This window comes from Sinohyriopsis cumingii, chromosome 10 (genome assembly GCF_028554795.1).
Source record: "Sinohyriopsis cumingii isolate HCF-2022 chromosome 10, ASM2855479v2, whole genome shotgun sequence".
Lineage (NCBI taxonomy): Eukaryota > Metazoa > Mollusca > Bivalvia > Unionida > Unionidae > Sinohyriopsis > Sinohyriopsis cumingii.
This window is the reverse complement of record NC_142970.1, coordinates 98,497,566-98,511,251: the sequence shown is the minus strand read 5'-3', so window position 1 is coordinate 98,511,251 and position 13,686 is coordinate 98,497,566. Positions and strand designations below refer to the sequence as shown.

The window sequence follows — 13,686 nt, the reverse complement described above, 5'->3', positions numbered from 1 at the left end:
TGCAAAAACTGATTTTTAGTGCTACGGTCAGGGTAACAGACGGGACATCCGTGAAATAAGCAACCATTAAACTCGTACACGATCTTGGGGTTTTCTAAGTCCCAGCCATCGACCGAATACGTTCCGATGGTCTTTTCGCCCCCTCCGTTGCGGGCATGCTGAACCCACTTGTCTTCCTTGTCGCACAAGTAATGTAACCAGCGTAGGGCTTTGACCGAGTATTGACGTTTGACATAGTGGGTCGTTTGAGGACTGATGACAGCCACAGTGTTTTCAGGCATGAATCGTTGTCGATACACTAAGGAACACGCTTTGGCAATGGTGCAAGCTTCTTTCAAAGGATCGACCCCTCCGTGTTCCATGAACAGTTCTCGAAATTTTCCACAGCAACGCCGTAAAATGTCCACGTCGGAACGACAATACTTTAGCATTTCTTCCTGAAAGTCGAAAGGGTCGGAGGCGTGAGCCTGGTACCAAGCGTAGAAAGCTTCTCGTTGTTCGGTACGCATGTTGTCGGGGTCGTAATAGTGAGCCTCAGGCAAATGGGGTAGAACGGCGTGTTGATTGGCTTCCGTATTGAAAAAGTGTGGAAAGTACCCTTTAGCCATTTCTGTCATTCCAAACGTGTTAGGCATTCGACTCAAAGGCATGGCCAGATAGCTCATCGAATCTTTAAACTGCACTTGTCCCACTTGCATGAAAATGATTTTGGCTCCGTTCAAAGTCACTTTAGGACGTTCGGTGCCATGTTCCGTATAGTATCTGAGAAGAAACTGTCCATCGTATCCGGAGAAATTGTGAGCCATCACCGTGGCATGAGAATGACAATCTCCGTAATGTTCGATGTCCTCTTGGCTCCACGTCTTGTCGATGGGATCTAAGACCCATTGGGCAAAATCGGCTAACGTGTTCGGTCCTCGAAAGATTTTTTCACTCCCTCCAGGAATTTTGCTGCAGTGAGGGCAATGACTGAAGATAGGTTCTTGAATGCACTTCTCGCACGCTCGATGAGCCACGCAGAAATTAGGAATGTGAATGCCGGTCTCTTGCATGCATTCGAAATCGAAAAAGATGAAATTGCTTTTCTTCTTGTGACCGTCCTCTTTCTCTGGTGAGGGTTGGTATTTTTGCACGTAGCATTGGTGTTCCAAATCCACGATGTGGTGACAAATGTGACATTTTTTCTTTCCTCGACATACGTGTGCCTTGGCATTGTTGGTAAGTATGCATTGTCCACACGTAGGGCACAATCTCAGGAGTTGACAAACACATTTCTTCTGTGAACCTTGTGTTTTCAAATGTTGTTGGTAACAGGTAGGGCTGACAAACGTGCACAGACAAGTCGAACAAGGCACTGGTTCTTCGCTCAGACAGGGTGGAGAGGCCAAACATCCTGGGCATTTCCATCCACAATGCTTGTGTTGCTCTCGATTGTTATAACCATAATCACATTTCTCACAATAATAAGCATATCCCAGGAATCCGGTGATAGTGGTAATGGTATCGAAATGTTCATCGTGATAATAAACATGAATGTATTTTCCGTCCTTAAAGTTTTTCCCTCGAAACAACAGAGGTCCGCGCATTTCTTGAGGGTGCACTTTCAAGGTGTAGCGTGGAGCTAGGACATCTTGCAATTTCTGCATCTCAGGAATGCCACAGGGTGTGTCTTTGGACAGGCCAGCTTGTTGCAACAGGAGTTCTGCTTCGTTTCGTTGTTTGGCTCGGTCCGATTGTTGAATAGTTTTCCAGGTTCTTTTCCATTCTGCCGTGTCGTTCTTGTTGTCATAGGTTCGTCCCACCACGATGGCACGGGCTAAACACATCTGGTCATGAGGGTTGTGAATTCGGACGAGACTCTTTTTGGTGTTGCGAAGGTCGTCCACCAATAACATCTTTTTGCGTCCAGTCCCTTGAGGAGGAGAGACGTGGGTCATGTCCAGTGTGGCTTTACCATCGGTGATGTCAAACTGGTCATTAGATTGTTGTACGTGTTGAATCTTGTCCATGACTTTGGAAGCGGTCAATTCTGCAGGGGTGCTAAACTCGATCCAAACAGGGGATTTCAAACCGTCGTGTTGTATGGAAAGTCTCAAGCGATCGTCTTCTTTGGGTTGACATTGTCGCTTGAGTGCAGTGAGCAAAGAATCCCACACCCCAGTGATGAACACTTCTGCTTTCTCTAACGGCACTTCAGCCTTGAAATCTTTAAACTTCACCGTGTATTTGTAAGCCGTGGTTCTAAATTTTCTAGAGGAGCGCTTTTCCGTCTCTCGAATGGAATAGTATTTTTCAGGGTTGACTAAGGGTGGTGAACTTGGTTTAGAGGTTTCAAATTCTGGTTCACTCATGTCCTCTTCAAAATCACTGGCATGAATTTGTGCCAAGATTTCAGCCCTGGTTCGAGGCGATAGATCACGTTTCTGCCTCTTACTTTCTTCTTCTTCTTTCTTCTCCAATGAATAGGATCTTTTCATCTTGAGTGAAAAACGTCAAATGACTCAAGTTTAAACACCATAGACTAATTTATAGTCATGGCAGACCAGCGTATATAAAAAGGGTGTGTGTCTTGTTCTTTCACTATTCATTTCACTCTCAAGCCGAGCACAACGATGGAAGAGACTACCCAGATGGAACGTTTCGTCAGAGCTTTGCGAGGGGTCATTAGAAAATTCTCTTCAGACCAGCCTACGGACTACTCTCCTTCCTTTCGAGATAAAAGTCAAGATACTTGCTATATCTGTCAGAAGAAAGGGCATTGGTCTTCAGAGTGTCCAGACCGTCAAAAAAGAACAAAAACAGGAACTAAAAAAGACAAAAGTCAAGATACCTGTTATTATTGTCAAGAAAAAGGACATTGGTCTCCAGATTGCCCAGAAAAGAAACAAGAGGAGTCAGAAGAACAGAGGGATTCTTCAGAAGAAGAGAGGGATTCTTCGGAAGAAGAGAGGGATTCTTCAGAGGAAGAAGAGGAAGAAAGAAGACAATTCTATTTACAAGAGGCAAAGAAACAGGAGAAGAAGAAAAGAAGAAGGGAAGAAAATGAGGAAAAGACGGTGAAGAAATTTAAAAAACAGAGAGACTAAACAAGGAGACAGAAGAAGTCAATGAACTTTTTATTAAAGTGTTGTGTTGTGAATTGTGAATTGGATTGTAAAAAAATGGATAAAAGAATAAATTAATGATACAAGGTAAGTGTCTTTGAGTTTTGATTTTAAAATAAGAAGCTACACTCACTCACTCATACAAAAAGACACGTACTATAAGGGTAAAATGGGTTGGTTTTTTTGAGTTATTGGCAAATTGAAATTGTATTTCTTTTCGAGAAATGTGGGTGGTCCTGAAAAGGGCCTTTTTTCTTTATGGTGTAGGGGTGAGTTTAAGCAATCAACTTTAACTGCCTTAAGCCTTTGCCACGGCCAAGGCCTACTTCTGGACTGCGTAATGTTGATGATGATAATGATTGGGTTGAAATCACTAAGGGTGGTACGGTAGGTTTAGTCACAGGGTTGACGTGTTTAGCTCGGGAAGGTCGTATTCTCTTCGGTCGTAATAAAGAAGTCTGATACATTTGTTTCAGACTTCTTAACTCCGCTAAAATGTCCAACAGTACCGTGACCGTTTGATTTTCACCCTCTTGTTTCTTTGCTGCTACTTCTTCTTGCTGTTGTTTTTTTCTTACCTCTTCTTCTTGCTGCTGTTGCTGTAGGAGAAAAGCTTGTTCCGCTTCCTTTTGTCGTTGTATAAATTTCTCCAATTCTTCTTTCTGTCTCTGTCTAAAATTCTCCACTTGCGGTAATGAAGAAGGTAACGAAGGTTCCGGAACAAATTCTTGCGAGGAGAGAAAATCCACAAAATCCCAATTCACCTCTTCTGAAAAAAAGTCCGGGTTCCCTTGGGCGGTCTCCCCTGTTGGTGCACCCCAATGGATCGTTTTCTGAGTTTCCGTCATGTTCAATCACTGTCGCACAGATTGACTGCACACAGGCGCTAGCGAATCTATATAGACCACATGACGTCACAGACTGCTCTCTTCGGATTGGATGCGAGCTGACTGAATTTTGTAACGCGTGTTCGGATTGGTGAATGAACTCAATCCGTTTCAATCCTTCCTCTACCTATAAATAAGCGCAGTTCACTGCATTGATTCACCTGTTCTCGTCGCTTCAAGATGTGGACTACAGTTGAGTCATCCACCCTTGTGTCTTCCATGATGTTCAGGAGGGACATGCTCATGTATGTCCGATCCAAGTGGACCGTTGTCCACAGGACAAACACCAGCCTGTGGATACGTAGGATCTACGTTGAAAGACAAGGATGCCTGAAAAGAGTGCTGATGTACGGACCAACAGTAAGACGCAGCCTAAGGACAAGAAGAAGACCAATGCGGTGCCCTTTATGTTAATGAATACATTAACATAAACCCAAAGGCCCTTTTCAGGGCCAGCCATATTTCTCGAAAAGAGATAGCCTTTCAATTGCCTACCCTTTTTTAAATTTAAATTTATATTTAAATTTAAAAAAACTTTTTGTAAAAAAAAAAATCCCATGTTCAGTTTCCCTTGACGCTATAAAGTCCCACCCTGTATAATTTCCCTTGACGCTAAACTGTCCCACGATTTTTTCTCCATGTTAATTTCCCATTGACGCTAATCTGACCCACGATTTTTCTCCATGTTAATTTTCCTTTGACGCTAATCTGACCCAGGGGTCTCTGTAATGCTAATTCCCATTGACGCTAATGTGCCCCACTTCACTACTATCAAGGATTTCCTTTTCTTCTCTAGTTTCTTTATTATCCCTAATTTCGGCTATACCGAAGTTCTTTCCTTCCATTTTTCCTCTTTCTTCCAGGTTGCCGCATTATCGTTATATCTCTATTATTTTATTGTATTGTTTATTTGTCAGGTGTAATATTATATTTAATAATAGTTTCTTTTTCTTTAAGGGGCACTGCATCCCCCCCCCCCCAACATACTTTCTTTTCGTATTTCTTTTTCAGTCGTGATACTTTCGGTTTTGTCCATTGATGTTATGTTTGTTGTATTTTCTGCTTCTATTTCCGTTTCCATGTCCTTCGTTTGCCTGGTGTCGCTCTGGTATTCCGTACCTGTATCGTATTCCGTACAGTTCTCTCTCTCTCTCTCTCTCTCTCTCTCTCCCCACCCCCACCCCACCCCACCCCCACCCCCCGTCTTCGCTCTCCTCGTTACTGTCATTTGTCATTTCCAGCTCACTTTCTGTCTCAATGTCGTTCTCTTGGTTTTGTCTTAGTTTTTTCATTGTCATGATCTTTGCTTTATTCTTGTCATGTGCAGTATGGGGGGTGTCATTTTCTGTCTCATTTATGACACTCTCCTGTGACGAGCTGGACCCAGATAAATCCTTCCTTTTTATGTTTTGTCTTGTGCATAGGCGTGGAGGTCAAGGGTTGTAGCCCTGACATGTCTAAATTTCTCCCTTCTATCTCCTCTACCCCCTTTTCTAATTTGTTCCCTTCTTCTTGTAGTGAAGAACACATGTTTGTTAAGAATATCTGCCCCTGTTTAAATGGTGTTGGAAATTTGCCCGTTCTACTGGGGCTCAGTATATTTTCCGATTCAGGAGTTATTTGACAGTTGTCTTTCCCAATTTCTGTTAGATCATGGTTTGATAATGTGATCTTATTTTTTGGTTCCACCCTCTCTTTCTCTGCTTCCATTTCATTGTTTTCATCTGCTCTTTCACTGTCCGTTCTAATTTCTTCAATGCATTTTCCTATCTGTGTTTCTATGTCGTCGTTCATGACTTTGGTTTTGTGGGTTCATTGCCGCTATGCTGGCGTAAGTGGATGTTGCAGGCGGGTTTGTGCAATCTTTAGGGCTATGCCCTGTTTTACCACATTTTGGGCATTTCCTATCCCATTCACTGCCCCGATACCAGCTCTTAAGCCTGAATCCCATCACATCAAAGAATGTCGGAATCTTTTTGGCATCTTCTTTGCCCACCGAAACTATCCTAACCCCAGATTTTATTCCCCCAAATCCCCATATTGTAGCCATTTTGGAGTACCTAATCTAAGTTTTAAGTTTCCCTTTTATTTTGGTAACAAGTTCACAAGTGTTTATTTCAAGAGGGAGGCCAGATACAAAAACCTCTACCGTTCTGGCCTCTATCCCTCTAGCAAATGGCTCCGCTGTCATTATCATCGCTTGTTTTCCTTGCACTTCGAGTGTCGGAGTGTCCAAGAAAGGTTTATCTATTTGTTTTGGGTACAAAATATATTTATTGAATCCGGCATTTTGTAACTTCTCAGTTTTTCCCAGATCTAATCCAGCTACATTTAGAGCTGTGAGTATTTCCGACTGTCTCGGTGCAACTATGTCGTTTCCGAAGTCTAAGATCTGACACCCCGGGGGTGGGGGTGGAAAGCAAGGAGCATACGGTCTTCTACTCTAGTATGAAAGTATGTGCTCATCTTTGATCCAGTTGGTTGCGTATGCACACCCCAGGTCCCAATTTGCTTTTCCTGATACATTGTATTTGAGCATTTGAATACTGATCACTTATTGTATGTAATGAAGTGAGGTCTCACACTACTATTTAATTACTGTGTAACAAAAATTGCAAAATATTTAATGAGAACGGCGGTTAACAATGTCAATGCTACCGTGAGCTGTGCTTAACCACTCACCAGTTACTCAGAAAAGGATTAAGTCCCTATAGGGTGCAAAAATACAATAATGTTTGGTAACAAATACTAGTTAAACTAGTATGTTACCTGTCACTGATTGGTAATCCTTCGCTTGTAGTTATTCCTCAAGTTTGATTTATTACGATCGTAAGATGTTCTTTAATCGGACTTGTATATATATACAGAGGTTAATAATTCTTCATTTCTATTTCATGTTCAGTCTGCGCAAATATTTCCTGGTGTGTTCAGATATAATTTTATCTGACGCATTTATTTAATTTATATTTGTAAATACAAAGTACTCAAATCACTATTTTATAATTGTTTTGAATTCATTGGAAGACATTCTGGATTATATCATTTTGATGCATCCAGACTATTGTAAATCAGCACATTCAAAACTATTGGCACATCGGCTTATTCAAACTGGAATTCATTCTGTACATTCTAAACGTTCGGATTTTTCAAAATCTAATCCTACCAGTAGTTTCAGAGAGTTTGTTCCTGGTAAATCACTGGTCTCGTTATGTTTGTGAAAGAAGAGAAAGCATCTTGTGAAACCTTTTGCTCTTATTTATTTATTTATTTATTTATTTATTTATTTATTTATTTATTTATTTATTTGTTTATTTATTTTATTTTGGATGATATTATCTAACGAAATTTGTATATTTGAGAAGCGTATATGTCATATTGTATTATTATTCAACATAATACGTTAAGTAAACGGATGGGAGCGCAATTTTTAATTTGACAATTAAAAATGGGGGTGGGGTGAAAGCAAAATGACATCTAAACTGTACTCACAAGCTTTGGTCATCATGTCTCGATGTTTGTGAACTGTTATGACTGGTACATATTTAGTTTTGCCTGTTGTATACCCAAAACTAATAGAAATGGTATACGTTGTTAGTAAATAAATATGTTGTCTAGCATTTCGGACCAAAGCGAACAATTGTTTGGCAAAGTTAGTTTATGCGAGGACTGATACACAGTATGTTAAGATTTAAGGCAAACGTATAAATCAACTATCTCCTTTACACAAAATTTGTACATAATGGTATTTTTTGAAACATGAAAGCATTTAAATTGTCCTTTCTGCAAGTTCTTAAGTTTGAATGTTCGCTTCTTCTACATGTTCTCTAGTTTGACTATTCCATTCGACAGCTCTGCAGTTTCTATATTCCCCTCCTCCGCAAGTTCTCTAGTTTGAATGTTTCCCTGTACTTACAATTGCATCGCTCCCCTTGTCAGCAATTGTATTTCTCTACTGATCCAAGAAACAACGCAATCATTTTAAATATAACATATCATAAAACAAATACACTGTTCTGAGGATATTTCCCAAAATGATAAAAAAAAATTTAAAAAATTGTATAATTTAACTACTAGATATGAGAAATGCTAAATTTTACATATTTTATTTATGCAGCATGAATGTCCCGCCTACCCCTCTCCCCCAAATGTATCATATATTGTAACAGTGTTATTTACGACGGGTTCCTTTTTATGTTTTATTTCTGTAATTTTAATATGATAGTAAACGTTTTCAATTGAATTGGTTGAATACCATTTGTACTCTGTCGTCTTGTATCTAATTCCTATAACCGTCGTACGATCCTAGATATTGTCAACAAAATAATATAAGCGGCTATAATGTATTGTAGTAGCTAGGTTCTCCAACCTGCTATTTTCCCCTCAAAGCTTCGATATGCGGGTGTACTGACATTCTTGTGCTGACATATATCGACTACCCAGGTATATCAGGCATGGCTGAGTATCTGGTAAAAGCGTATTTGCTGTTTGAGCAAGGGAATTTACGTCCCGTGTTAGTATAATATGGTCCATACGCTTAGTTATGAAGGGTTCAAAGAATGTAAAGCCATATAAAATACAACGTGAGTAATATCCAGATAATCAGGAGAGTCCAGGACGTACCTACAGAGAGTTCTGATACTTTATACAAAAAGAAACCATGGAAGAAATATCATAATTGTGTTCGGCATATTATTTTACTGTTTTAGAGTCTGTCATGACAGAAGATGTTTAGCGTATAGGATATTATCAATTACTTAGTTCATATCTCTCTAATATAAAAGTGCTTTTCCTTCCAAAGCTTTTTAAAAGGTAAACTGTGTTCTTGTTTCCTCCACATCCTGTAGAAGCTCCACCATTCACCCTACATCCTAGTTATCCATCATGCCCCGTCCTTTATCTGAACAAACTCAGAAGAGATTGCTAAGTCTCTAGCAGGAACGTCAAAAACAGATCCTCTGTCATTTAGGTTCATAAAGAATGGAACTTAAAACTGAACAACACTAATGCCAAATGCGGATTGAACTAAACAAGTTTGCAAAAGCTTGTATGCTTCTAAATAATTCCATATTTGCGATGTTAGTTTAAACAAATTGTAATAATTATCGAAATGCTGTATAAATTTGACTTTAGATCTCGACCTCTTGAGTAAATCATAGTTTTAAAACACAAATGTGCTCTTCTTCTTCTGAAATTGCAGCATTGAAAACAATTTCCACTTTCGAACTTTGGTTATTAAATGTATAGGCCCCTCGTACAAAACTGAATGGGCACGTATGACGTATCATTTCCCTCTATTTATGCAGGATATTTGGTACTTTGGAAGGTGTTCCAACATTCAAGAAATTACGGAGAAGCAGGTATGATGACTGGATCGAACGAGTGATTTACGCATATACCGTGTTTATGTTAATAATTTTTGCCCTTGACGTCACTGCGCACCAATTTGTGGGCAACCCGATAAACTGCATCAACCCTTTTAAGACTTTTGAGATTAATGACTGGTACGAAAAATATCTCGAATACTACTGCTGGTCTTTCAACACCTATGGTATGCCCTGGGGAGACGCTATTCCGGTAGCTGAGACGGAAATCAAGTACTACCAATGGGTGCCTTTAATCCTCGCGTTTCAGGCCTTCCTCTTCAAGGTGCCGAATATCGTCTGGAAACTTCTAAACAGACTGTTTGGAATTAAGCTCACCAATGTAGTTGAAATTATTAAAACGAACCCTCTTCAATCTCCTGAACATCGTGGACGCACTATTCCTCATCTTGATTTACATCTTGACATAAGGTTGGACACGGAAAGGACATATAGCTATGGGCGCCTTGTTCGGTTTCGCGACACACTAATACGTTACTGTCGCTTCAACTGTAGCAGAAGAACAGGAAAGGATTTTACTGTTATCTTCGTTATCACTAAAGTCCTCGTTCTTGGCAATGTCATTGGACAGTTCTTTTTACTTGACGCATTTCTGGCTACAAACTATATGTACGGTTTCGAAGTTATTGACTCGCTGATAAAGAGCGAACCCTGGAAAGAGAATCCACAATTTCCTCTTGCTATTTCATGCCAATTTGAGATCAGGCAACTGGACAACATCAAAGAAGGGACCACACAATGTGACCTTTACATCAATCTCATCAATGAAAAAATCTTCCTCGTTCTGTGGTTTTGGTTTTTCGCTCTCGCTATTCTGACATGTTTCAACCTTTTCAGTTGGATTTACATCATTGCCTTGAAACGAGAAAAGAAATACTTAGTGATCAATTGCTAGACTGGAAGCTCTTTTAATAAGAAGTTTTGTTGCCGATTTGCTGACTAATTGAGAGATGATGGAGTGTTTGTTCTATTTATTATCACCAAGAACTCTATAGATATGGTCACAATCGATTTTGTCCCTTGCCTTTGCCTTTGCAAGATCTTCCCAGACAAACAAAGTAAATATTTTGACACAGAATTGTCTCTCGAATAGGAAATAGAGTTGACGGTCTCTTCAAAAGATTCCTCGGAAAATATCAACAAAAATTAACTATTCATCAACATGAACTGGCATAACCTTGATTAACTTTTGTAGAGCGTTTCTAGTCGTTAATAGTGCTGACAACGTATTCACCAAAATGTTTTGAGACACTCAAAAAGAGCAGAAATGTCACACATATATTTTGCATTAATTTATATAATTTGTTGACTCTTCTAGGTAGACCAGTGGGGCGTATTCGATGGTTCGTCGTTCATGTTGCGACCGTAGTTATGCGTCGTCATTTGGTCAGAACGCGTATCGTATCCTTACTGTTCCGAAGTATCGGGGGTATTAGCACGAAACCTTTCAAACTGAAAATTTATTCATTCCAGGAACTAATTGATCCTAAAAGAATGGAGACATTCGGGTTTCCAATATGGCCGCCGTGACTGGAACAGATGGTCATATCGATATTGTGTTTTCGATGAATAACGTCGTTTGCTATCTCTTTAGTTCTAAATGAAGCTACCTGTCGGTCTGACAACCAGTCTGACCGCCATGTTGAACGTCCTGAAAATCCTATTAGCAATACTTCTCCATATTGGATAATTTTCAAAACGAGGCTTCTTATGGTATCGATTATGCTTTAAAACGAAATATTTTCCTCAAATTTCATACGCTCAGTTGTTTTTCAAGACCGATCACTTCAATTCAGTCATCATTGGATTGCAAACCGCAAGGAATGTACATTCGGCAGAATTCTAATTTTTTTCATTTGCATCGATCTTTCGCCAAAGCAGCAAATCTAAACTAACAGCTGGAAATATCACTGCGAGACATTTTCAAATAAACTCAGTTCGCTGCTGATAATACTTGCCTTGCAACAGAACATGGAAAAATGCACGGCGGCTTTTCAATTTAATATGCAAAGGGGTGTAAGCATGTTGAACATGGTAATGATCAGCTTTTAATGAGCTTACAAAATGTTGTAATCTAGCATCAATTATATCTAGTGTTCGATGACCAAACCTAGGCATTGTGCTAGATACGATATTTGGACATAAACACTTTTTCAAAGCACTGTAAAACATGCTTAATTGAGTATTTTGTTCAAGATTGTTCCACAAGCCACTGATGAGGGTATAAAGATTATTTGGTTGAATTTAGCCTGAACTTGCAAATGATTTTATTCTTAGAACGTCGGAGGTTGTAATTTGTTTGCTCGGACACGAGGATGCGTAGAAATTCAATGAGACGGTCCCGAATTTGTCTTGTCTAAATGTCGTATGATATTGATAACATTTTTCTCTTTCAGTTCGACTGCGGACCTTCCTTCCCTGTTTCAAAATAGAACGATTGCCTACTAGTGCATTTGGAAATCCTCTAACTATTGTTGCTTTTCAGAATTGATTAAAACCATCTATCTTACACTAAACTGGCATATTTAGTGACTGGATTGATAGAAGTTATATATAGTTTTGATACAATTTGCAAGTCTACATGTTTGTATTTTAGTTGACAAAGATTGGCAATTCAAGCTGATGCGTGTTGCTTTTAAAATGCTAGCTATGTCACATGTCCTTTTGATAAACGATGAATGTAATGGCAACGAAAATCCACATACTTGAAAAGGTTGTTTTTATAAACAAGTTCACGAATATTTGTACGTTCTTGCTTGTGAAAAACATAGCCAGTTTTATCTTGATTTAACATTAAAACGCAATTGCTTGGACCATTTATGCAGTTTTATTAAATCATTACTAATGACAAGCTCTATTTCTCAACAATAAGGGAATGAATAATGCAGACTTTAGTCATCTGCCAAGAAACAGAAGAGACAGCCCATACCAGCAGAAATTACGTTTACGCAAGTTAGCAAAAACGATATATCAAAGTACGGAACTTGTGGCACACCAGCCTGTAAAATCACTGTCTGTGAATAAGAATCGTGCACAAATAACGTTTTCTATGACTTAGATAATTGTTTCAAGTCATTTTATCAAATTACGTGAAACACCATATTCGTTCAATTTTATTAATAATCTTATGTGCCAGACCTGATCAAAAATCTTTTGATAGTTCAACAAATACAAACAAAAATTATGAGCTTGCACATCCTCGTTTAATTTGAATAAGTTTTAAAAACAAAACACAGTGGAGTCACCAGAAAGGTATCCTGATTAATACTTATAAAATATAAGCAGTTTATGAAAATAAGTATACATTTTTAAACAAATGCATCTTGCAAATAATTTGCGACGCAGCTAAATAGAGAGATTGGTCTATAATAGTTTGGTAACCTCGTACAAATCACTCTTTAGCAAGCTTCTATTTAACTTGAAATTTGTTTTCCTTTCATGATCGATTAAAGTGAATTGTTAGTGGTGTTTCACTGACGTCGTGGAGCATTTTGTGAATTACTCCATGAGGCCCAGTGGCTTTGTTTACAGAAATATAATTAACATTATCAATAATTTCTTTTTCAGATATAGTAATTTCGTTGAAGTTATCAGGGCAATCTTTTGTTTTTAAAAATAGGGAGGAGCACATTACTATTATCCATAGGTGAAATCGAAGTAACATACGCTTTTAACACGTTAGCGTTTTCTTTTAATTATAGTTTAATGTGGTGGAGTTACATTTTATAGATATCTCTCTATTTTAATATTGAGGTTGTAATTTTCCAAAATGATTTTTCTCCTGAACAATGAACACCAGTAGTATTCATATATTGCTTTCTAGCCTATTTTTATGTTGTTTACTTCATGCTTTCTTTGAATTTATTTCAGTTATTTGGAGTACACGATAAATTGCAAATTTGTGTGAGCTGTACTTTTTCCTAATAACATTTCTTAATTGAGAATCAAATCGCTGTTTATCAATTCGGCAAAATATAATAATTTTACAAGGAATACACAACGCAGCGAATTCTAACCGTTGGGACTGTGATTATATCAGTTCGAATTGCTATTTCTCTTGGTGTTATCAAATGATCTAATCAGTTAGTTCCTGTTATCATAGCGTTGAATTTTTTTTTATATCAGATTTGCTGTAAATCCAGACGGAGCCCTTATAGGGCGCTTGGAGGTACACTTTAATACTGATTGTGTAGTTGTACCACTCCTTACAAAGATTGTATCAAACAAGCGTTTGCGAATAGAAATAATTCGTGTAAGATGTGTGATCACATTTAGTAGACTATATCTTGAAAAAAAAATATCGATTAAGTTTGA

At 38.6% G+C, this 13,686-nt stretch overlaps 1 protein-coding gene across 1 annotated transcript in view; it reads left to right on the top strand.

Annotated features, from left to right (window-relative positions):
• LOC149790708 (innexin unc-9-like) overlaps positions 1–12,190 on the top strand; it is a 73,173-nt gene extending 60,983 nt beyond the window's left edge. The window contains exon 2 of the mRNA XM_089972758.1: positions 9,295–12,190. Within this exon, the coding sequence (XP_089828884.1) occupies positions 9,295–10,267 (973 nt within the window). The 3' untranslated portion in view covers positions 10,268–12,190. The remainder of the gene's footprint in view (positions 1–9,294) is intronic.
• The last annotated feature ends 1,496 nt before the right edge of the window (positions 12,191–13,686 follow it).